General features: G+C 41.6%; 1 protein-coding gene and 1 long non-coding RNA gene across 19 annotated transcripts in view; one reads left to right on the top strand and one right to left on the bottom strand.

Annotated features, from left to right (window-relative positions):
• The window catches only part of celf5a (cugbp, Elav-like family member 5a), a 317,079-nt gene that overhangs the window by 252,715 nt on the left and 38,208 nt on the right, over positions 1–26,156 (bottom strand). For all 18 annotated transcript variants that reach the window (XM_054730129.2, XM_054730126.2, XM_054730125.2 and 15 more), the window contains exon 2: positions 24,716–24,798. In XM_054730129.2, coding sequence (XP_054586104.1) covers positions 24,716–24,798 — 83 coding nt within the window. The remainder of the gene's footprint in view (positions 1–24,715; positions 24,799–26,156) is intronic.
• On the top strand, positions 902–24,783 carry LOC107395104 (uncharacterized). The gene is made up of 2 exons (XR_011521397.1): positions 902–2,064; positions 24,609–24,783. It is a non-coding gene; the product is annotated as an uncharacterized lncRNA (long non-coding RNA).

The raw sequence follows: 26,156 nt of genomic DNA on the forward strand, positions 1-26,156 counted from the left end.
ATCTTTGAACATGCGACTTAAACCTGTCAACATGACCCCACACCTCCCTCATCCTTCTCTTCTCTGTTCTTAGTATTTCAACTGCACTGTCACTTTATCTCCCTCTAATCTCTCACCCCACTCCTCCTTCCCCCCATAATGGCTCAGGGTCCACCTGGAGAGAGGTGGGCTCTGATTGGACCCACTGATACACAGGTTTTAAGTTTGTCTTCATTTTTGGGTTTTGATTTGCCGTCTTCTTTGATGTGCAGTTTTGTATTCTATTGTAAGTTCATCCTTTTTTCTCTGTGTCAACACATGCAAGGGCACACAGACAGACAAACACACCCCTCCACTGGAGGCCATATAGTTTATCATCCATGCAGACACCCCTTCTGCTCCCACTTTGTCTTTGTGTCTGCAGTAAGTGGTGCACCTGTACAAGCTAGTACAAGGACCCATGCGTGAATGGATTATCACTCAGAATCTGAGCCTTACCTTTCGTAAAATTGTTGCATCAGCCACGCTGTTGTTGTTTAGCCTCACTAGTTCTGGTTATGCATCATAAAGTCAAGCTGCCATTAGATCACCTGAGTCACACAGGATCAAAATGACCTAAACATGTCGAGATGTCACACAGGCAGTGACATTCACAGTCAAAAACAAACCACACGTAGAGTGTGTCGTCCCCCCCCCCCCCCCCCCCCCCATTACACACTAAACCCAGCTCTCTAACCCAGATCACAGTTGTGTCACATGATTGCATCTCACAGACTGGCGGGCAAGCAGTCTCCAGCCACAACTAGAAATAGGTTAAACAGGCTAAAAATACCCAAAACATTAATAATTCAGCTTTTTTTTTGCAAACCTGTACCTCAGAAAAAATAGCACACTTCTCGCTGTGAAGTGGCTTAATGGGCGGAGTGTGCCTGTGGATTATTTTCGTATTTCGTGAGGCGTCTCCCCTGAAGACTGAGATTTATCCTGAGTGGTGGAAGGGGCGGGAAGGGAGATGAAGGGAGAGGGACTGCATTATAATGTCATCATCAGTGCTAATGTCAAAGATGGGGGTCACAAAACAGTCATCTGCTACTCCAGGCAGGTTGTGAACTTCTGGAAGTTAGCAGAGAGCTTTCTATCAAATCTAGTGACGATAAGTGAATCTAGAAACGCTTGGAGGAATTGGAAAGGATGCAAATGCAGAAAGTGTCTAAAAAACAACCAACTGATCATTAGGCTGAGAAAAATAATACTTTGATTTATAAAAAGTTGAAAATGTAAGCATGTAAGTTTACAGAGACAGATTTTTGGGTTGTTTGAAATAAATGATCATGAGGTTTTGATTGTGGCACAATTGTGCGATATTTCTATGGTGTAATATAGGTAAAATTATATATATATATATAGATAGATAGATAGATAGATAGATAGATAGATAGATAGATAGATAGATAGATAGATAGATAGATAGATAGATAGATAGATAGATAGATAGATAGATAGATAGATAGATAGATAGATAGATAGATAGATAGATAGATAGATAGATAGATACAGGGTTCCCACGCGTCCTGGAAAACCTGGAAAACCTGGAAAATGATAGTCCAATTTTCCAGTCATGGAAAACACATGGAAAATGGGGGGAATTGCAAAATGTCCTGGAAATTTTTGAGTTGTCCTGGAAAATAATTTTCCCTCCTTGTGGATAAACAAACGGATTATTGGGCAATATTGGGCTGCAGCGCTTCTCCTTTCATTTCTGCATCTAGCTGGCACAGTGCCCCACATGATGCTTCCAACCAATCAGATTGCATATTCCCCTTCAGTTCCAGTTCCACTTCTGTTTTTCTAACTGTCTTTTTTGCTAGATTTACAGATTTTTCACCCCTAGATTTATTTCCCCAAAGAAGGGCCAAAAGTAGCGACTCAGTTCACGAGTATTGCTTTATTGCAGTTTATAGAGTGAGAGGTTTTTCTCCTTCTCTCTGTTGAGTGACAAAGGAGCAGCGGAGAGCTTTTGTTTTTTTCACTCTGCATTGAGACGAGCGAACCTGACGAGAGCTTCAGGATAGCAACGGATAGCAGGTAGTCTACCGGACCCGCGCTCCACTCAGTAATTCATACTAGTTCTATCGTCCGACAACAGAAACAAAAATATGTGAATGAGAAAAATGTCATGAATTTGATTCTATCAAAAATACTAAGTATGTGCTCAGAGGACAGAGCCTCAGCTGTTCATACTGTTTTTAGCTAGCTACACAGACCGCAGCCAGGAGGCAGTGAGAACTGAAGACTGGCATGGTCGTTTGAACAAAGTTGTTAACGTAATTAAATTGAATTCAACACGGCTAAATTAATAACTAGAATGATTTTAAGTGGTAACTATATATTTATCATAGTAATGCTACGTACAGTCCAGACTAAAAAAGTAGCAAACAACTACAAGTACTTATCTCTGAGGTAGAAAAAAAAATTTTCTCAGGTCCAATATGTCTGTGGTGTTAGCGGGAGATATTAGCCTAGTCATCTACCCTGAATCTTGTTTCTGGATGACTGGACTAACCTAAAATGACCAATACTGGAACAACAAAATGCAGTTTAACATCCAACTATGTGAAATAAGCAGTAAAGTGTAATGTGGTGTGTACAGTAAGTATAATACATAGAATATGAAAGATATGAAAGAGCTAAGGTTTGAAAAGCAGGCCTAATTTATTGAATAAACAGTCAATATAAACAGTAACAATCTTTCAAAATATGTCTTTGTGTCCTTTATAGGCAGGAGAGTGTGATGTCAGGAAGACGGTGCAAATTCAAAACTTTTCAAAACTGGCTTTTTGCTAGCCCCAAGACTCTCTGCCTGTGTGTTGGGGTTTACCCCGGGGGACAAGAGGGTAGCTTCCCTGCGCCTTTGGGTCGGGGAACGGGTCCTGACTGTTGTTTGCGCTTATGGGCTAAATATCAGTTCAGAGTACCCACCCTTTTTGGAGTCCCTGGGATGAGTGCTAGATAGTGCTCCATCAGGGAACTCCATTGTCCTACTGGGGGACTTCAATGCTCACGTGGGCAACGACAGCATGACCTGGAGGGGTGTGATTGGAAGGAACGGCCCGCCTGATCTGAACTCGAGTGGTGTTTCATTATTGGACTTATGTGCAAGCCGCAGTTTGGCCATAACGAACACCATGTTCGAACATAAGGATGCCCATCGGTACACTTGGTACCAGGGCGGCAGCCTAGGTCGCAGGTCGATGATAGACTTTGTAGTCTTATCATCTGACCTACGGCCGTATGTTTTGGACACCCGAGTGAAGAGAGGAGCGGAGCTGTCAACTGATCACCACCTGGTGGTGAGTTTGATCAGATGGCAGGGGAAGATGCTACATAGACCTGGCAGACCCATACGCATAGTGAGTGTCTGCTGGGAACGCCTGGCAGAAGAACCTGTCAAGACGGTCTTCAACTCCCACCTCCGGCAGAGCTTTGACCATGTCCTGAGAGCAGTGGGGGACATTGACTCCGAGTGGGCCTTGTTCCACTCTGCGATTGTTGAGGCGGCTGCTGTTAGCTGTGGTCGCAAGGTGGCCGGTGCCAGTCATGGTGGCAACCCCCGTACCCGCTGGTGGACACCAGAGGTTCGGGGAGCCGTCAGGCTGAAGAAGGAGGTCTACAAGGCGTGGCTGGTCTGTGGGTCTCCGGAGACAGCAGACAGGTTCCGGATATCCAAGCGGGGTGCAGCAGTGGCAGTTGCCAAGGCAAAATCTCGGGCGTGGGAGGAGTTTGGTGAGGCCATGGAGAAAGACTATCAATCGGCTCCAAAGAGGTTCTGGCAAACTGTCCGGCGCCTCAGGAGAGGAAGGCAGCAACTCGCTCACACTGTTTACAGTGAGGATGGGGAGCTGCTGACGTAAACTGGGGCTATAGTCGGACGGTGGAAGGAATACTTAGAGGAACTCCTCAATCCCTCCTACGCGCATTCCGAGGAGGAAACAGAGCCAGGAGACCTGGAGATGGACTGTCCAATCTCAGGGGCAGAAGTTGCTGAGGTAGTCAAACAACTACACAGCGGCAGAGCCCCAGGGGTGGATGAGATTCGTCCTGGGTATCTCAAGGCTATGGATGTTGTAGGGCTGTCGTGGTTGACAAGTCTCTGCAACATTGCGTGGTAATCAGGGGCAGTTCCTGTGGAGTGGCAGACTGGGGTGTGGTGGTCCCCATCTTTTAGAAGGGTGACCTGAGGGTGTGTTCCAACTATAGGGGGATCACACTCCTAAGCCTCCCTGGAAAAAGTCTACTCCAAGGTACTGGAGAGGAGGGTCCGATCGATAGTTGAATCTTAGATTGAGGAGGAGCAGTGTGGTTTTCGTCCTGGCCGTGGAACTGTGGACCAGCTCTATACCCTTGCAAGGGTGATGGAGGGGGCATGGGAGTTTGCCCAACCAATCCACATATGTTTTGTGGATTTGGAGAAGGCTTATGACCGTGTCCCCAGGGGCTCTCTGTGGGGGACGCTCCAGAAGTATGGGGTGGGTGGCTTACTGTTAAGGACCATTCAGTCCCTTTACCAGAGGAGCGTAAGTTAGGTCCACATAGCTGGTAGTAAGTTGGACCTGTTCCCGGTGAGGGTTGGACTCCGCCAGGGCTGCCCTTTGTCACCGGTTCTGTTCATTACCTTTATGGACAGAATTTCTAGGCGCAGCCATGGTGTGGAGTGTGTCGAGTTTGGTGGCAGGAGAATCTTGTCTTTGCTTTTTGCAGATGATGTGGTCCTCCTAGCTTCATCCAGCTCTGACCTTCAGCTCTTGCTGGGTAGGTTCGCGGCCGAGTGTGAAGCGGCTGGGATGAGGATCAGCACCTCCAAATCTGAGACCATGGTTCTCAACCGGAAAAGGGTGGCTTGCCAACTCCAGGTCGGGAGAGAGGTCCTACCTCAAGTGGAGGAGTTTAAGTATCTTGGGGTTTTGTTCACAAGTGAGGGTAGGAGGGATCGGGAGATTGACAGGCGGATTGGTTCAGCATCTGCAGTGATGCGGACGTTGAGCCGATCTGTCGTGGTGAAGAGGGAGCTGAGCCAGAAAGCCAGGCTCTCGATTTACCGGTCAATCTACGTCCCAATCCTCACCTATGGTCATGAGCTTTGGGTAATAAACGAAAGAACGAGATCGAGGATACAAGTGGCCGAAATGAGTTTCCTCCGTAGAGTGGCCGGGCTCAGCCTTAGAGATAGGGTGAGGAGCTCGTACATTCGGGAGGGACTCAGAGTAGAACTGCTGCGCCTCCGGATCGAAAGGAGTCAATTGAGGTGGTTTGGGCATCTGGTCAGGATGCCTCCTGGACGCCTCCCTGGGGAGGAGTTTCGGGCATGTCCTGCCGGCAGGAGGCCCCCGGGTCGACGCAGGACACGTTGGAGAGGTTACGTCTCCAATCTGGTCCGGGAACGCCTTGGGGTCCTGCCGGAGGAGCTGGTGGAGGTGGCCGGGGAGAGGACGGTCTGGAGCTCCCTAGTTGGGATGCTGCCCCCGCGACCCGGACCCGGATAAGCGGAGGAAGATGATGACGATTTCAATCAGCACAGTGAATTAACCTGGTTCAGTTGCTGAGCAGAACAAAAACATGACATGGAGATGACTTGGTGATGCCACAATGTCACATCTCTGGTATGAACTAAAGTAGAGAATAACTTCTGTTTTAGTTGTGTTGCATTGTAAGTAGAGGAAAGCAGGTGGGATTGTGAAAGACAAAAATATTTCCACAACTATATTGTCAAAATAACGGTATAGGTAGGTACAATATCATATATGTTTCTAAATATATCGGGATATCGGCAAACCGTAGTTATGATAACTTGACTTGTACACTGAAAAAGTCTTGAAAATGTCCTGGAAAAGTCCTGGAAAATAATTTCAAGAAAAGAGTGGGAACCCTGAGATAGATAGATAGATAGATAGATAGATAGATAGATAGATAGATAGATAGATAGATAGATAGATAGATAGATAGATAGATAGATAGATAGATAGATAGATAGATAGATAGATAGATAGATAGATAGATAGATAGATAGATAGATAGATAGATAGATAGATAGATAGATAGATAGATGATAGATAGATAGATAGATAGATAGATAGATAGATAGATAGATAGATAGATAGATGATAGATAGATAGATAGATAGATAGATAGATAGATAGATAGATAGATAGATAGATAGATAGATAGATAGATGATAGATAGATAGATAGATAGATAGATAGATAGATAGATAGATAGATAGATAGATAGATAGATAGATAGATGATGGATGGATGGATGGATGGATGGATGGATGGATGGATGGATGGATGGATAGATGGATAGATAGATAGATAGATAGATAGATAGATAGATTATAGATAGATAGATAGATAGATAGATAGATAGATAGATAGATAGATAGATAGATAGATAGATAGATAGATAGATAGATAGATAGATGATAGATGGATAGATGGATAGATAGATAGATAGATAGATAGATAGATAGATAGATAGATAGATAGATAGATAGATAGATAGATAGATAGATAGATAGATAGATAGATAGAGGGGCGGATTTAGGACTGAAGAAGATCTGGGGCTTAACACACGCACGCGCACACACACTAGTCAACAACTTCATATATACAGTATATGTCTTGTACCACATAATTTTTAATCTGAAGCTATATATTAAGCATATTCAGGGCAGAGTATTGTTCCTGTTAGTGTTTAGTCTGAGATGATAGTAAATATTCCCTTTCTTTCTCCATCAACTTTACCTGATAGTAAGCTAACTTTAGGCAAACCAGCAGCACAACAAATATTTTCAAATAAGACTCACAAACCTGAGTCAACACCAGTCTCATCAAAGCTGGGGTTCTGTCGTTGTACTTTTTGTCAAAAAAACCTCCTTATGTCCATCTTCACTCATGCGTTTCAGGCAGAGACTGCAAAAGAAGCCAGCTGCTGAAGGGCTTCTTCTTCAGTGGTGGAGGCTCAGGCAGGCTGTATACAAACTACTGCCAGCTGCTCCCTCTCTGTTGGACTTTGGTACTGCACGTTACTTCCACGATTTAGATCCGGGGCTTTTCATGAAACATCCGGGGCTTCAGCCCAAGTAGCCGGGCCTAACACCGCCCCTGGATAGATATATGCCAACTAGGCATTTGAAGTACAAGTCCATGTTCCTGCTGTGAAAATCAGATGCACGAGCTTTAGGGCTCCGTGGGAAACCTTTTCACAATCTTTTGAAAATCTTGACCTTTTTTACTGCTACAGAAAAGAAGAAAAACATACCCAAGCACATCATTTCTGAGTGAGCAGCACATTTTAACTTATTTGAAGGGCCAAAGTCCCGGGACATGAAGACAACAAACTCATTATTTTAGCAAAATCAAAAACAGATCAGTAGCTGGTGTGCTTTGATGCCTGTGCACACAACATTAAGGCTAGAAAACATCAGTGAAAAAATAAATCAGTAAAATAATTGTGGCCACGTCAAATCTGATTAGCTGACTCATTTGCATAATTTTTAAGCATTTTGTTTTCAAATTTAGAATCATCCACCTGTTCTCATTTCCAAGAGGCCTATAAGGAAAGCCATTGTGCGTACTATTTGGGATTAAATGAAATGTTACGATGAAACCTATTTTCAGTGTTTCAGTAGGTGTTGTTTTATTCTCCAAAGACAGGTGCAGAGTGCAGATTTCACACCCCGTCCCAACTCTCCCCTCCTATTTCTTTATTTTTTCTCACAAAATACCCTTGAAATTCGGCCCCTTGAGGAGAACTGGGTTTCTTTAAATAAGTGGCACCTCCACCACACAGAAAAAGGCAGCTGAACAAAGCTGAGGTCTGCATCTGTTTGTATGTTTGTGTTAAAGAGGCACCAGAGGACCAGCAGCGAGGAGGAAGGTGAGAAAAAGGCAGAAGGTGGAAAACAAGCAAACTATGTGACAGTCACTGTGTGTTTTAGAGGATTTCCAGCACACCTGTTTAAGTGGCGTGATGGGTTAATGTGTTTGTGTGTGCAGATGGGTGTGTGTTTTAATGATGCGCTCAAGCAGTTCCCACAGGAGCACTTCAGCATAAAAGCTCTTTACTTTACGTACGAGACAGAATATGCCGATGCAGAATGCACATTAAAACACACACGTTTAACAAAAGCTGGTCCTCGCGTTATAGTAAAATTTGTCATGTGGAATGATACTACAGTGCAACGTATAATAACTACAATAAAAAGAACACTTTCTCATATGATAACATCAGCCTGTCCATGATATCACTTACTTCTTTCAAAGTTAAGTGGAAAGAAATGTGAACATTTTTCTTTAAAACTTATATTCGCTCATTTTTAAACAAATTTACTATAAATGAATATCTTGTGAGTCGTTTCCTGTGGAAAATAGCTCTGGCGTTCTTGTTTTAAAGTGACAGTGTGTCGTTTCCCTGGTGATATGGGGCAGTAGATACCTAAATCATTGCAAGCAAGCATTACTTTTGTGTTCAAGTCAGACCGTACCAACAGATAGCCGTCAGGGTCAAAAATCCTTGGTAGTGCAACCTCCAGCAAAATAAAAAGAATGTCATCACTTGCCTTTCATCACTTGCAATGAGGAAGAAGAAGAAGAATAAGAAGAAGAAGAAGAAGAAGAAGAAGAAGAAGAAAAAGAAGAAAAAGAAGAAGAAGAAGAAGAAGAAGAAGAAGAGATATTTTCTAAGCGCCTCTCAAGATAAAAATCACGAGGCGCTTCATGAGCGAAGAGGCAAATGTGTAAAAGAACAATGTTTATTAATGTTGAAAGTTTTGCAACCATTTGTTACAAATCAGTAAACGCAGTCTGTCCTCACGGGTTTTTGTAGAAGGAACCAAGGCAGGAGCGGTGTCGCCGTTGGACCCGCTCCCATGCGTTTTAGATCTGTTTTTATGGTTATATGTTATGAAACCGCCAATATTTTTCAACAACTGTGTATCTTGTAATTAATTTACAACATTTCAATGAATATTTCCAGAGATAATGGTAAAAACTACACATTGTCACTTTAAGAATTAAGAGTTAGTTGGAGGAGTGGGGAGCCGAAAACAGCAGCATTAGGAGATGTATTTCCTGTAATTCAGACATCTCACGTCTGATTGGCTAACAGCAACATGACTCTGCCACCGACTCTGTTTTCTTTGCAAGTTGATGCTTTATCTCCACAAATAACACAAGCCTGGAGGAGTTATGCTGTGTGGTGGAGTTGCTAATTTAAACATGTAGCTTCTACCAGCTGAGCTATCTCTGCTCTCTCCTGGGCGCTAAACCAAAAACAGCCATCCCCGTAGTGAGCCAAGATGGGTGAGTCCATGAATGCTAATTTACAGTATGATGTAGGTCTGTGTTGTTTTACTAATCCAAGCGTCTATTTACTTTTGGTGGCTAATGCAGGAAATAAACTATTTTCATGTTTAGCCTGCATGTTAAATTCAAACTATTTTAAATGGGAACTAGGCAGTTTTGGCTTGCTTTTAGCACCCCCTAGTGTTTGTTCATAGAACCGAAAGCAAAACTTACCTCCTAGGTGTGTGTTTGTCTTTTTAACACCTTAACCTAACAGCTGAAACCTCTCCCAGCCTTCCTTAGTGTCTAAAGGAGTGATTCACCACTAAATGAAACAAATCAGCTGTGTTGATGATATAAAACATGCAGGAAACTGGCTGGAAGCAGAATGCAGCACCAGGTATGTCAGCTCAATTTGTCCCAACAGAGCGGCCCACCAGTCTGAAGTTGCAAGTGGAATATTCTGGCCACAAGGCGCGATAGGGGCTGGATGGCCTGTGAAGGGTCATTTTAGCACATACTGGCTTGTTACGTGCCGTGCCCCTTTTGGCCACAAGATGGCCGCAGTGGCTTCTGCCTCGCCCGTCTCCCAGTCCCAGCTGTTGGGAATCATTAATCAGGGAGCAGCTGTTAAAAACTGCTCTCCTGCCCATAGTTCTGAGAAGGTCCTAGGGTAGTATAGACTTGGCTGAGTTTGTACTACTCTCTTCTCCTCGTTCGCTGTTGGTTTTGCTTGGTAGACTTGATATTTGACTCGTTTTGACATTCAGATTTGACATTAGATCGTTTGGCTATTTGACTTTGGACCGGCATTTTGACTTTGACTTTAGGATCTCCCCTTTTGAATATATATATATATATATATATATATATATATATATATATATATATTTATATAATTATTATTATTATTATTCTCGGTTGTCTTCCCACCCCCTTCTGGGGGTGGCGTTTTTTGTTTCTCCTTTTTTGAATATATTATTGGCTTTTAGGTTGGTTGTACATATTCCATTAATTTTTGTAATAAAATCCCTTATTTTTTTAGCGACACAGCACTCTGTTTATTGTTTATCCCACACAACAATTTTATTACTCCCCTCCTCATCTCTCTTAGAGAGCCGGGGACGTAATATGGCTCAAAATAACTGATTTAAAAATATGAAAATTTTGCATAGTATCTCTTTAAAAATGTCATGTATAAAGTGATTTCTCAGTGAACCTGCTCTTTACTATCCAACAGAATAAGAAATGTGATTATTGTACCTATCATGCACTCAGACACAAATAATACACAAAAAGCAAGCCATCCCTGTAACCCGGTGGCTAAATTCCAGCAAGTCCTCTCTCCGAAACCGCGAGGCCTCCAGTCCTGCCAGCACCGATTGGCTTCATGCTGACCGCTCGGCTCGGCTCGGCTCCTGCCCCCACTCGTCTCAATCGTGCACAGTACACAAACAACCGTGCAGCACACTGCATTCATATCCTGTCCACCTTCACAGGGTGTAGCATTGAATTATTCAGCCTTTGAAGCAGCCTGGCTAGCACAGGAGGAAGCCTTAGCTGCAGCTGATAAAACAATGGATTGCATGCACTTTTCTGGTAATGCGTGTTAATGCCTGCGTTTTAGTGCACACAAAGCCCAGTGAAAGAAAGGCATGTTAAGTAATAGTTTCATGACACAATAGGTTCACTTCCACAGCTTTGCTGTGCTCCTCAGTCTGCAAACATCCTGTCATGGTTCAGCTGAGCTGCTATCACAGGCCGCACAAACATACATACAAATAAATGGAATCTGTCATCTGCACAGGGACGTTCAAGCATCAAAGTGCACTCACCGGACTAACAGTGTGCAAAAGGAGAAAAAGTTAGCACGACGGTGAAAGCTGAGGAAGTTGAGACTGAGGCAATCAACAGGAGGAAGGCATCTACTTCCAAGTGTTGACTTTGCAGGAGCCCACACGTGAGCAGGAGAATAATCTCTCTGCTCCCATTGGGTTTTTAATGTGGGAACTATTACCATTAACCTGCCTCCTGAATCACTGCCAGCTGCTTACAGTCCCTCCAGGTCGAGAAGTACTAATACTGGAAGTGAATGTGTGCAGCAAACACATTTCAACCACTGCCTCTCTGAAACAATCACTGTTTTGCACAATAGTAGCACAGAAAAAGGGTGTTTCACCGTGCATAGACTTGCTGCAGTGCCTGGGAGTAGTCCTTGGATGTGGCAGATTTGAGGAGTGTCGGCGAGAGGACAGAGTTTGAGGAGAGTGGGGGTGTGAGGAATGGGGGGGGGGGGGGGGTGTGTGAAAGAAGCAGGATTTTGTCATGATGCTAAGCCGGGTGAAGTAAATCTCCTGCGGACTTGTGTAGAGAGCTGTGACACTCACGAGCAGCACCAGCTGTTGTAGGAAGCTCCACGGCGGGCCTGGATTCCATATGGGAACCATAAAATTTCACTTGGTTTCAGACAAAAGAGAGACGTTTGGGTTTTTAAACTCAACACATGCTCACACTCAAATATACAGCGGCACTTGTGGTTGCATAATATAAAGATGCAACAGAGTAGCAGAAAGCAGCACACAATTAATATATTTAGAGCTCGTGGGCGGCCTGTGATCACGACAAGCTGCCGTGTGCACATTTGTTCCACCTTTATACATAACTGTCTATATAGAGCTGGCTGCTTATGGCACACAGACACACATGCACACGCGCGCACACACACACACGCACGCACACACACACACACAACGACTAATAAAGCCAAGAAGCACACACCTGGTAAATTTTCAGAGTCCCTCCTTTTCTGGGGCCATTCTCATGTCAGGCACCACGAGGTTCCCATCACACCTCACTACAGGATTCTATATTTCACTTCAGTACACTTCCATTAGTCCATACTGCTCCTTTCAGCTGCTAATGTGTAATGAGGGGATGTGGATTATGATGTCCAAGAACACACTGTGATAGTGATGTGTGAATTTGTATGTGTGAGACAACACGTGTGCATTTAAAAGTGTCAGACATGGTCATACATGATGGATAACAAGCATTTACTAATGAAATTAACCCTCATGGCCCAGATTCAGTTGCTTTTTCTTGTTAATAAATTAATCAAATTTTTTCTTTTTCTATTCAGAGTATTTAATTAAACAGAAGTCACACTCACAATATATTTTGCTTCATAATTAATTCCCTAAAACTTTTTCACCCAACGAGGTTGTGGTTTGCTGCACTGAGAACAAACCTGTGGTGATCAAGAAGAAGATGAAGCTATTTAAACACATTACTGTTTAATAAGTGGAGTGAATCTAGGACGATTAGATTTTTTTATCTAAAGGAAATCCAGAAATTAACTTTTGAGCATTGTAACTTTTTAAAGATTTTAATGAATAACACTTTATTCTTTAATCTGGCTTTTCCTGAGCATATAGGATCCTTATGTATTCAAGTATATGTATTTATTTCCATTTTTTTTTGCATATTAATTTATGAAAGCTATGAATAAATGGCAAAAGTGTGTATGTCAGTTTGTCTTTCATTTCTTTTTTTGCTGGAATTTTTTTATATACAAAATTATAGTTTGTTTTTAATAATAATTCTACAAAATTACATGAAAAAACTACTTTAAAATTAGAATAAATAAAGTAAATGTACATTTGTTGTTATATACAGATGTTGTTTACATTGTTTCACGATCAAAATAAGGAAATAAAAAATGATTATTTTTGTTTATTTGTTCTTTTTTTACAGACTAATCAAAAACAGTGACAGATAAACAGAATCTTCATGTTGAAGGATTAGTGGTAAACTAGACGATAAGCCTGATGGAGACTGAACATGAACAATAGCCACTGAGTCATGTTTGTAGAAAGATCTAATGGAAAGACTACTTGTTGTTTACATCAAGTTAGCATCATAATTATATGCAAGTTTTTCCAAACAGTTGCAAAAATAAGATATTACTGGCAGAAATAAAAGCCTGTAAGGCTGATAGTGGTTATTTAAATAAAAAGACAAAACTAAAACTGGAATTGTAATGTAAGAGAAGTGGAATTGTAATGACAGACATCAGTGATCACCTGCCAATTTTTACAGTCTATCAAAATATTCGGATTAAATTTCAACATAAAGCGCAAAGACTAGTAAGGGATAGGTCACAAAACGCTATAAATGCACTAAAAAGAGACTTGGAACAACAAAACTGGGAAACAGTTTCTGTTAAAGATGTAAACATGGCTTGCAACTCCTTTTTAAGTATATTGTGCAAACAAAAAGACAAGGGATGAACAACCCATGGATGACAAAAGGGCTGCAAAATGCCTGTAAGAAAAATATACCTTATATAGATGCTCTCGTCTCGTCTCGTCTCGTCTTCCTCCGCTTATCCGGGTCCGGGTCGCGGGGGCAGCATCCCAACTAGGGAGCTCCAGGCCGTCCTCTCCCCGGCCTTGTCCACCAGCTCCTCCGGCAGGACCCCAAGGCGTTCCCGGACCAGATTGGAGATGTAACCTCTCCAACGTGTCCTGGGTCGACCCGGGGGCCTTCTGCCGGCAGGACATGCCCGAAACACCTCCCCGGGGAGGCGTCCAGGAGGCATCCTGACCAGATGCCCAAACCACCTCAACTGGCTCCTTTCGATCCGGAGGAGCAGCGGTTCTACTCCGAGTCCCTCCCGAATGTCCGAGCTCCTCACCCTATCTCTAAGGCTGAGCCCGGCCACCCTACGGAGGAAACTCATTTCGGCCGCTTGTATCCGCGATCTCGTTCTTTCGGTCATTACCCAAAGCTCATGACCATAGGTGAGGATTGGGACGTAGATCGACCGGTAAATCGAGAGCCTGGCTTTCTGGCTCAGCTCCCTCTTCCCCACGACAGATCGGCTCAGCGTCCGCATCACTGCAGACGCCGAACCAATCCGCCTGTCGATCTCCCGATCCCTCCTACCCTCACTCGTGAACAAGACCCCGAGATACTTAAACTCCTCCACTTGAGGTAGGACCTCTCCCCCGACCCGGAGGTGGCAAGCCACCCTTTTCCGGTCGAGAACCATGGTCTCAGATTTGGAGGTGCTGATCCTCATCCCAGCCGCTTCACATTCGGCCGCGAACCTACCCAGCAAGAGCTGAAGGTCAGAGCTGGATGAAGCTAGGAGGACCACATCATCCGCAAAAAGCAGAGACGAGATTCTCCTGCCACCAAACTCGACACACTCCACACCACGGCTGCGTCTAGAAATTCTGTCCATAAAAGTGATGAACAGAACCGGTGACAAAGGGCAGCCCTGGCGGAGTCCAACCCTCACTGGGAACAGGTCCGACTTACTACCGGCTATGCGGACCAAACTCACGCTCCTCTGGTAAAGGGACTGAATGGCCCTTAACAGAAAGCCACCCACCCCATACTCCTGGAGCGTCCCCCACAGGGTGCCCCTGGGGACACGGTCATAAGCCTTCTCCAAATCCACAAAACACATGTGGATTGGTTGGGCAAACTCCCATGCCCCCTCCATCACCCTTGCAAGGGTATAGAGCTGGTCCACAGTTCCACGGCCAGGACGAAAACCACATTGCTCCTCCTCTATCTGAGATTCAACTATCGATCGGACCCTCCTCTCCAGTACCTTGGCGTAGACCTTTCCAGGGAGGCTGAGGAGTGTGATCCCCCTATAGTTGGAACACACCCTCAGGTCACCCTTCTTAAAGATGGGGACCACCACCCCGGTCTGCCACTCCCTAGGAACTGCCCCCGATGACCACGCAATGTTGTAGAGACGTGTCAACCATGACAGCCCTACAACATCCATAGCCTTGAGATACCCAGGACGAACCTCATCCGCCCCCGGGGCTCCGCCGCTGTGTAGTTGTTTGACTACCTCAGCAACTTCTGCCCCCGAGATCGGACAGTCCATCCCCAGGCCTCCCAGCTCTGGTTCCTCCTCGGAATGCGCATTGGTGGGATTGAGGAGCTCCTCAAAGTATTCCTTCCACCGTCCGACTATAGCCTCAGTTGACGTCAGCAGCTCCCCATCCCCACTGTAAACAGTGTGAGCGAGTTGCTGCCTTCCTCTCCTGAGGCGCCGGACAGTTTGCCAGAACCTCTTTGGAGCCGATCGATAGTCTTTCTCCATGGCCTCACCAAACTCCTCCCACGCCCGAGATTTTGCCTCGGCAACTGCCACTGCTGCACCCCGCTTGGCTATCCGGTACCTGTCTGCTGCCTCCGGAGACCCACAGACCAGCCACGCCCTGTAGGCCTCCTTCTTCAGCCTGACGGCTCCCCGAACCTCTGGTGTCCACCAGCGGGTACGGGGGTTGCCACCACGACTGGCACCGGCCACCTTACGGCCACAGCTAGCAACAGCCGCCTCGACAATCGCAGAGTGGAACAAGGCCCACTCGGACTCAATGTCCCCCACTGCTCTCGGGACGTGGTCAAAGCTCTGCCGGAGGTGGGAGTTGAAGACCGTCTTGACAGGTTCTTCTGCCAGGCGTTCCCAGCAGACCCTCACTATGCGTTTGGGTCTGCCAGGTCTACGCGGCATGTTCCCTTGCCATCTGATCCAACTCACCACCAGGTGGTGATCAGTTGACAGCTCCGCCCCTCTCTTCACTCGGGTGTCCAAAACATACGGCCGCAGGTCAGATGATACGACTACAAAATCTATCATCGACCTGTGACCTAGGCTGCCCTGGTACCAAGTGTACCGGTGGGCATCCTTATGTTCGAACATAGGACCCCGGTAACCCTCCGGGCCGGGTACTCCGACTCTTCATTTTAACCGCCATATATAGATGCTTTTCAAAGCAAAGAACAAGTGAAGCAGAAAAAAGGTACAAAAAATGCAAGAATAAATTAGTTACAATAATAAGAAAACAAAAAAAAAGGATTATTATAGCAATTTATTAGACAAAAAAAAATATCACAGCAACTTGGGAAATACTAAATTGTGTAACAAAAAGAAATAAAACAGCTTCAACTGTTCCACAATACTTTGTAAATGGACAGTCGGAAATTAGTGAAACTAGCACAATAGTAAATGAATTTAACAGTTACTTTACTAAAGTGGGACCAAACTTAGCAAACAAAATTCCTACAATAACTAATTATAACATCAGTGGAAAAACAACAAGTAATAAAAATAGTATCCTTCTGAGTCAGTAACTAGCAATGAAATAAGAATCATTGTAAATAAATGCATCAATAAAAGAACTACTGACTGTAATGATCTAGACATAACATTAATAAAAAATATAATAGAAAATATCATCCATCCCTTCACTTACATATGTAATTTATCTTTTACAACAGGGACATTTCCAGATAACATGAACATAGCATAAGTCATACCAATGTACAAAAGTGGTGAAAAACACCCTTTTTCCGATTACAGACCAATATCCGTATTGTCGCAATTTTCAAAAATATTAGAAAAACTATTTATTACTAGGCTAGATGAATTCCTGATGAAAGAAAATATATTAAACTACAGTGAATGTGGTTTTAGAACTAATCATTCAACTTCCATGGCACTAAGGGAACTAACAGAAGAAATATCAGAAGTCATTGACAAAAAGAACTACTTAATAAGTAGTTTTATTGATTTAAAAAAAGAGTTTGATACAGTAGATCATGAATTTCTTCTTAAAAAAACTTAGTAAATATGGTATCAAAGCAATAGCTCTAAAATGGTTAACAAGTTATTTGAATGATAGGAAACAATATGTACAAATAAATGGCATTAAATCAAATCTATGTGATATTACTTGTGGGGAACCACAAGGGTCAGTACTGGGTCCGAAACTATTTATTATGTATATAAATGATATTGCCTCTATATCAAATATGTTAAAATGTATTCTATTTGCAGATGACACTACATTTTATTATGCAGGAGATAATGTCAAACAGATGATAGAAACAGTACAAACTGAGATAAAAAAATAAAATTATGGCTTGATGGGAATAAACTCATTAAACAATGATAAATCATGTTTCATGATATTTAGTAAATGTAACTCAAATGATACAAGTCTATTAAATATAGATTATATTAAAATTACAAGAGTAAAAGAATTAAAAATTTTGGGAGTTATAATCGATGAAAATGTATCTTGGAAGCCACATATAAACAATGTGAAAACTAAAATAGCTAAAACAATTGCAATGTTACATAGAGTAAAATGGTCACTGGATTATAACTTCCTATATTTATTATATAATTCACTTATTGCACCATATTTGAAATATTGTATAGAAATCTGGGGCACAACATATAAAACTTGTACAAATTCTATCTATATATTGCAAAAAAAAAGCAATAAGAATCATTACAAAGAGCAATTAAAGAGATCCATCTAACCTTTTATTCATAAAACAAAAACATTAAAATTCTATGACCTAGTGGACTACAATATTTCTAAATTTATGTATAATGCTAACAAAAAACCCTCCCTAAAAATTTACTTAGAAGATTTATAAAAGACAGAGTAAATATGAACTAAAAGGACATGAATTATTTACAATACCCAAGCACAGAATAATTATAAAGGAGCTCTGTGTCACTATATATGTAGATAAAATATGGAATAAGCTAGGTAATGTAATCAAGGACGCGGAAATGATATTTACTTTCAAAAAACTAGTTAAAAATGAAATACTGGAATCATATACGTGCAAATCAATTATATAAACAAATATATAAATAAATAAAGCTATAGAAGATGTGTGTAGGTATATTCATGTGTGTATGTACAAATATGTAAGTATGTTTGTGTATGTGTATATGTAGTGGATACGTGTGTATGTCTATATGTATATGTATATATGAAGTGTGTAAGACCATATGGGCATGCAATGCACTTTAATGTATATATGTATGAATAGGTATACATGCAAAAATAATTTAGCTTTTTAAATTATTATTACTATTAATTTTCTCTTTCTTCTTTACAAACTGAACTCAAGTTAGCTAACCAGTCGAGCAATTACTTTGTATAGGCTAACTTATAATTATTGTAATTTCATTGTAAAAATGTCATTTTAGTTAAAAAGGGGCAGATAACGTAAGTTTTCTTCTTTCAGTTCCCTTTTCATTTTCTTGGTTTGAGAAACCACATTTTATTTGATAGTATTGTTTTTTTTTTCCTATTTTAATAATAAATGAAATAAATTTAAAAAACACTTCTTTTTTGTTGGGATCAAAATCCCTTTTTTCTTGGATACTGTTGAACATCAGTCAGTTTTAGAGAAAAATCCCAGTTTCTTTGTAATACTACATGCCTTGAACAAGTCTTCTTATCTTTATTATAATTGAAATAATTTATTTCCTCATAAGTTTACACAAAAAGGATTACCTAAAATGAAAAAAGACAGAAGCCACCGCAGGTAGACATTTCCCAAAACGTCAAAAACAGACTTTTTTCTGACACCGTAGCCCCCACTACACAGCGAGCTCCGCTTCTATCCATGTGCCTTGCAGAGCACTAAAAGCTAATTGTCTTCTTACTCCCATAATTTCTGCATTTGTGGCCAATGCTCCACTCCACAACGCTGCTGTCACTTTTAACTAAAGGAGATGAGGAAAAATGAAACAAACCATTAGAAACCCTTAAGGGACTTTATGTTTGGTTGGTGTTTCATTTGCTGTAAAAACTCTTCTAGGCAATAAATTCCATAATGTTTGAAATCCTGATTAGTCGCCTTTACTACATTCTACAGCAATGACCATGCGTCCATGGAATCAGCAGCACGGCTAAATGCATCTGAAAATGACAGTCCTGACATCCCCAGTAATATTCTCCTGTTGCTGTCAGGTCTAAGGGAGTGACAGATGTAAGACTAGAGTCTGATTTACAACTCTGAGATTACTTGGGCATGCTTTAGAGTAACCAACCCCACCACACGGGTTGACCTTCAACAATCTCCTGCTTGAGCAATGGGACCAGGCTGCAGACTAGAATTATGATGAATCTCCCAAATGCTACTGTGGCCCCGTGTAACATGAAGAAATGGCTAGTAAGAGTTGTCTTTAAACATACTGCTGTACAATCATCTAAATCACATATGTCAGACTCGAGGCCCGCGGGCCAGATGCGGCCCGCGGAGCATTTTTATGTGGCCCGCGAGATAAATATAAAAAATATAGTAAAACTGGCCCACTGGCTGATTTTACCGCAAAGACTTCAACTCCCATGATGCTTTGCAGCGTCAGCGCGGAGCCGACGCGCCCCCTCCTTTGTGTTTTTTCCAATGCCTGCTGCCGGTGTCTGCAGCTCCGCTGTCTCGGACAAACTAAACACTCCTCTCACTCAGCGCTGAGTTCACTCAGCTGTTTTCTGACGTTGAAGCCGAGAAACGGAGATTCTAGCCGCTCAGTAATGTGTTCACGACTGAAAGAGAAAGTTTTCCAACTAACGTCCAGACAGAGCTGATATAACTCCAGCGAGCAGCGACACGCTCAAACCAGCACGACTCTGTGGCTGCTGTAGTTTTTATTTTTCCTCCCCGACACACAACAACGTGGTCAAGCTGCTCAGACATGTTCATCAGCACAAACCTATGTGAGCACCTGTTGTCATCTAATGTTGTCATTATTATGATGAAGTTGAACAAAACAACGGGAGTCTCCTCCTCAGCTCAGATCAACCCCATGATGCAGGTATCTGGCTGGAACAGGTGAGCATCACAGTGAACCAGTGGAGCAAACTGAGCTTTAAATATGTTGGGTTTTTTCTCTTTTTCTGCTCCAAAACATGAAAGTTAACAGGTGAGATGTTGCATTTTCATTTAAGATAAAATGGTATTTTTATTTTGTTGTTGGCCCGTGAGAAAAGATTTAAAAGATTTAAAGATTTAAAAGATTTTAAAATTGCTGATTATACCACAAGTAATGAATACCACTGATGCATTTTATTTAAAACTGACTTGCTCGTGTGTAATTTGGTTATTCCACATTCAGTGTTAATGCAGAAATAAGTTTGTTTCCAAATTTAAAGGTTCGAAATTGCATAAATGTTGATAAAGAAAATGTGCAAATTTGCCGTCACTTTTTCAAAAAATATTAAGCTTGGCCCTCGACTCCATCCCAGAGTTTCATTTCGGCCCCGTGTGAGTTTGAGTTTGACACCCCTGTTCTAAATGATAAATGACCCACACTCGTATAGCGCCTTTCAGAGTCAGAGAACTCCAAAGCACTTTACACTACAGTGAATCAGTCATCCATTCACACACACATTCACACACTGAATATGATGATGAGCTACAATGTAGCCGCAGCTGCCCTAGGGCACACTGACAGAGGCGAGGCTGCCGAGCACAGGCGCCTCCAGTCCTTCCGACCACCACCATCTAAATCACCAAGCAGCTCAAAACAAAATGAAAACCTTGAGGAAAATAATGCTGGACCATTAGTAGGATCTGTCCTCACAGGTAGCCATGTTGATTTTTCCATTGATTCAATTTGCATAGGATTTATGGGCAAACATAAAACATTTGACCAAAAACTAATTTCCTTTCGTATTTTTTAAATGTTTTTGGCAGATTGCACATAGTGAATTGTTTACATTTACTTTGTTCAAAAGATAGGCAAGGCAGAGAAGACATATTCAGATCCATTAGAGCAAACACAAGGGTTGAACTTTCACACCTAAAATACTAAAAACACATTAAATATAAAGAAGTTCATATGGGAGCAGGCTGATGTCCAAATGCATGGTTTTGTTTCTGTTGAGGTTTTCATTTGTGAACTCTGAGGAAGCGTCAGAGTTTCCAGAGCAGCTTTTGTGTGTGGAGTTAATCATTTGCAATAAGTCCAGCAATATTCTGGTGTTTCGGCACCAACTGCATTCAGGCATTAAATGTTAGCTATGGATGAGTAACGGCACAGATGAAAACCCCCAACAAAACAGCAAGATCGTGGGGGTTTATGACAAAATGTGGACATTAATAACGAAAATAACATCTCTGAAGAGTTCCTAGTTTACATTAATTAAACCATAGCCCCTGGCAAAGTGCATATCAAGCAGGATTTGCAAACAAACAAGTGGCAAAACTACTTACCGTCAAGCAGAGAAGCAACGGGGTCATATTGCTAAAGATTTAAAGAGAATGGAGGTGCAAGAGAAGAAGACACAAGGAGCTGTGGGAGGCAGACAAACTAACACCAGATGCAGCATTTCACTTTATCATATCGTTAATATTTTCTCTCTATATTTTCGTGTTGCTCCATTTAAATAAATCAGGCCTATAGGACTTTGAGCGCCACTGGCATGCTACAAAAGTTGTGCGTAGCGAGTGTTGTATTTGTGTGTGGCTGCAGCTCGGAGCATTAGTGCTTGTATGTGTGAGTAGAGTTGAAGGGAACAGCAGAGCAGCCCCAGCCTGACACCCATCAACGTCTGGCTGTTACATTTATATGACACGCTCTGTCTCAGGGAGAGAAGCCACAGTGGAACAGTGGGAATGGAGGGGAGGACAGGAGAACACGAAATGGACAGGATGGGGGTGAGGGGTGTAGAAACTGAGATGTAGAAGGAAGGAAACTCGCTTTCTTACTAGTGATACATGCCAACTTTCACTTTTAATGAATGCTGCTCTCTCAAACGATGAAGCCCGCATAAAGGTCAGCTTACAAGGAAGAACTCTGTTCATATTAGATTAAATGACCTCTTTGCTCACACTAAGCATGTCTGTTTAAAAACTCCAATCAGAGTATTGCTTGGTTGTCTGTGCCTCTCTCAGACCACAGCTAAAGACTGCAGGTAGCATTTGTAGAATCTGGTCCAAATCAGCCAGAATGTTTTGCACAAACCAGGAGATTGCCGTATCCAAAAAGGCAGTATGTAGTTTTTACCTTTAATCTCTGAAAATAACCATCCAAATGTTGTTGAAAATGAATAAAATGATGTCCAGTCATTGAAAAACATTGACAGCTTCATAACATAAAACCATTAAAATAGGGTCTAATTTACATAGTGAGCGGGTCTAACGACTTTCGGGATGCCATGTTAGACGCAATGCTTCCTTCCGGATGGCTCGGGCTATGCCTGTCGATGACGTCACTTTAGATAATTGGCTGGATATATGACTTTACAACAATACCACCTTCGAAAACATTTGGGCAGTTAGAAACATGAATTTAATAACAAAACTGCTTAACTCTTTCCAAAACCTATGAGAAAGAACAGAATTTAAAAAGAGATGCAATATATTTTGGACTTGTGATATTGCCGTAGTATAATGATGTCATCAGCAGGCACAGCCCCTGGAGCAGATCGGGTATAGTGTCAGAAAACTAGCATCGGCATTGCATTCTCTTGATGGAATTAACTGAAGTCTGAAGATCAGGCCAAGGTTGCATGCCTTCTGCTCCCCAGGTAACAACATTTACTGTAATGTTTTGTAAGCTAGCGATAGTCACTGCGATATGGTGTAAAACTACCCTTAAATGTATGCACTGCCCCTAGCTCCAGTAAACTACACACCGCCACTTTAAAAAAAACCTAACTGTTGATTTAAAGGTGCATTATGTGGAAATGAAGTAAAAAATAACATCTTGTGGTGAAATGTGGTTACTGCAACCACCTTGAATAACTCTGGAGCTTTTTGCCGGCCATTGTCAAATTACAATTGTCGGTGCTGCAGTGTTTGTTCGCAGGAGACACGACATCCCCACACTCACTGATGGTAAACAGTAGTTCCTTTGTACTGAAATGAGAAAAAAAAACTCACAATCCCCGCAGCCCTCTGGATATAAACTCTGTTTCAGTTTAACATTATTTTCAAAATGACTGAAACATTAGATTTTGGGGGGATTTTCTCACAGAAAAATAAAATTATTCATACATACTGCACTTTTAACCAATGGCCAAGATATGATAACTAAAAATGTGTTTGATTTTCCATTGAAAGAGGAGTTGGCATTGCTCATATGGGAGGCAAGACAAGTTTTCCTTTTCTCTCTGGAGCTGCAGGGAAGCTTTCTGAAGGACAACATACCATCAAAGGATGATTTTCACCTGGATGTTAATTTTATTGTGGATAGAAACACTGAAATGACACTAAAGTCATGTTCTCGTGTGCACTTCTACACAAAGGCAGGGGCTTTTCTGGAAGTTCATTTATTTGGGTTTTCAGGAGTTAAATATACACAATTTACTTGTTTATTTTTTAATCCATGCCTATAAATGTGACAGTGTGAGCGTCATGTCACAGTGTCCCGATTGACCATGCGCCCTGGCTACATGGCCAAGGGGATGTCCCTTTCGCTGACTGGTTAGCACGCGTGACTCTCACCCGGGAGTCTGGGGATCGAATCCCATCCGGACCCTCATTACTCCACCTTGCCACACAAAGCATGGCACCTTGTGCTTGTACATAAGGCCAATCACAAAACACTTAGGTCATCTGGATTAGTCACAGCCTTGTCAAAAATGATTCCCCTCATGATGGAAAAGCTCCTAATAAGTAATAAGAGCTAAAATGAGCCATGGAATATTCTTTTCAAACAGAATGAAGCTGATGTTACTAAAGAAATACAAAAAACAAAGGTTTGGAAAAGACGTACAGCTGGATTTTCATCTCAGATGACGACTTGTTCACAAGAACCGGGTGTGTTGTCTATTTACTATACAATCACATGAATTCTGACACTCAGATTCTAAGAGAAAATGTGTTTTATGTCTTCGTCCTAATTAATCAAATGCAATGCATAAAAGCAGAGAGATGCCCTCTAGCCTCCCGCTTGGCAAATTTTGCAGGATACATAAAACAACTGAAAATATGTAAAACGTTTTTAGTTGCGTTTACTTTCTTAATCTCAAGCAAGTGCCTTTTGGCTGGAAATGTCAGGGCCTTAGTCTTCTATCTGGGGGTGTTTTGGATAATTTGGTTATAGATGTTTACAAATGCAACTTAGTCTGATCGCCATGCTGCTCCTGTTAAGTCCCTTTTACCCACTTGTCTTTCCTTCGACACTACCAGAGCCTTGATCAGAATATTACATAGATGTATTTTACAACATAAATCAAGAGCAAACTAAATTTTTAAATTAAAATTTTAAACCATTCAACTCTTATTCTGTTTGCTCGGCTTCACGGAGATTGAGGCTTTTCTATTTCTGTCATTTCATTCTGTTGGTTAAAAGGTGTGATGCAGAAAAAGTCTGATCAATGCTTCAGAATATCCCCTTGAGACCAGACACATGAAAAAAGTTTAAACCCGGCCTTCAAAAGGCCACGCTATTGATTGAAAAGCTTTCCAAAGTGTTTTTCATCTCTGGGATTATAGGAGGAAAATGCCGGCTGTTGTGCAGCCCAGTGCAGATGGCACGGCTGACCACCATGGAGGGAAGGGAGGAAGAGTCAAAAGAGGAGGAAAAACAGACACACTCTTACCCCTGGCAGTGTTTTCTGTTCATGGAGGGCATTCTGGGCCTTGATGGCTGACTCACGGGCGCAGTAGGTGAGAAATGCACAACCTGAAACAGAAACGAGGCAGAAAAAACCCTGATTAGAATAGGAGGTGGATAATCTTAACTATTAAAGTACTAAAGGGGAACCGAGTAAAGGAAATAAAATACAAACCCCCCCTTTACTTCTCCCATGAAAAAAGATAAATCAATTTGTAATCATCCAAATGCATCTCAAAAGTTATCTCTGTTATTTGTCATATTTTGGATACAGAATGAAAAAAATCTTTACTTCTGTCACAACAGGAAAAAAAGAATGAGAAGGAAGGAAGGCACTGCAGCAAGGACTTTACTTTACTGCACAAAATGTCACCAATCAGCAGGTAAGACCTTTTTTTAAATATACACAGAATTTTAACTTTATACTTAAGAAAGGTAAAAAATAGGGGTGGGGATTTTTCGCATTAATTACGATTTTTAAATAGTTAGAAAAAAATAATGCATTAAAATGTACCCCTTTGAGCCCCAGCGTCCCCAATTCGGGGTCGAAAATGTTTAGCATCATAATTTATGACCTATATATCGATAACTATCATCAGGCTGTACCTGTAACAAAACAGTAGAGCCTGGACTGCAATACCATAAAAACTTTTTTATGTTCTCCAAGCACAACTAAAACAATATAATTAAGTAAATTGTGACAAATCGTTCTTCATAAAAGAGACATGAAATCTAGTTTTTTATTGTTATGTTTTCTAATTGGTAGAAATGAGGCAGGTAGCAAAACTTCCCCTGAACTCTGCGCTGCACCTCCACATATTAGTAATGCTCTGCTGCCACCTAGTGTTCAGTTCAGTGCACAACATGTACATTGTTCCTGGCCATTTTCACTTCATTAATAACCCATGTACTATTATTTACACATCCCAAAAAAATCCCACAATGTTTACTTTTACAATGAGACCAAAGTCATCAAGTAAACCTTGATTACAGAAATATACTGATTATAGTCTGGGTATGTCATGTGTACCTCATTAACATTACTTTAGATTTAAAAATAATTACTTGGGCACAAATTGTCTTGAACAATTAAATTGTAATTAATCAAGATTGGTTAATTAAAACGCCTTTAATTAATTAGATTTTTTTAATCTCAGCCTTAGTAAAATAAAGGGCATTTCATAGACTCCATAAAGTGAGCGGATCAATTTCAGACATTGAAAAATGTCACAATAAACATAATTAAAAAGCTAATTCTGAATGTAAGATGATATGAGTCACTGAAAACTTTGTCAACCTAGTTTGAAATTGACACCAAGTTTGTGGAAAATAGTAATGAAGCAGGACTTATAGAGCTTTTTTGTGTGTTTCAAGCGTGAGTGGAGACGAGGTGACAGAAATGAAATCTACAGCCATGTTGGTTTCCT

The sequence above is a fragment of the Nothobranchius furzeri genome, chromosome 8 (assembly GCF_043380555.1).
Source record: "Nothobranchius furzeri strain GRZ-AD chromosome 8, NfurGRZ-RIMD1, whole genome shotgun sequence".
Lineage (NCBI taxonomy): Eukaryota > Metazoa > Chordata > Actinopteri > Cyprinodontiformes > Nothobranchiidae > Nothobranchius > Nothobranchius furzeri.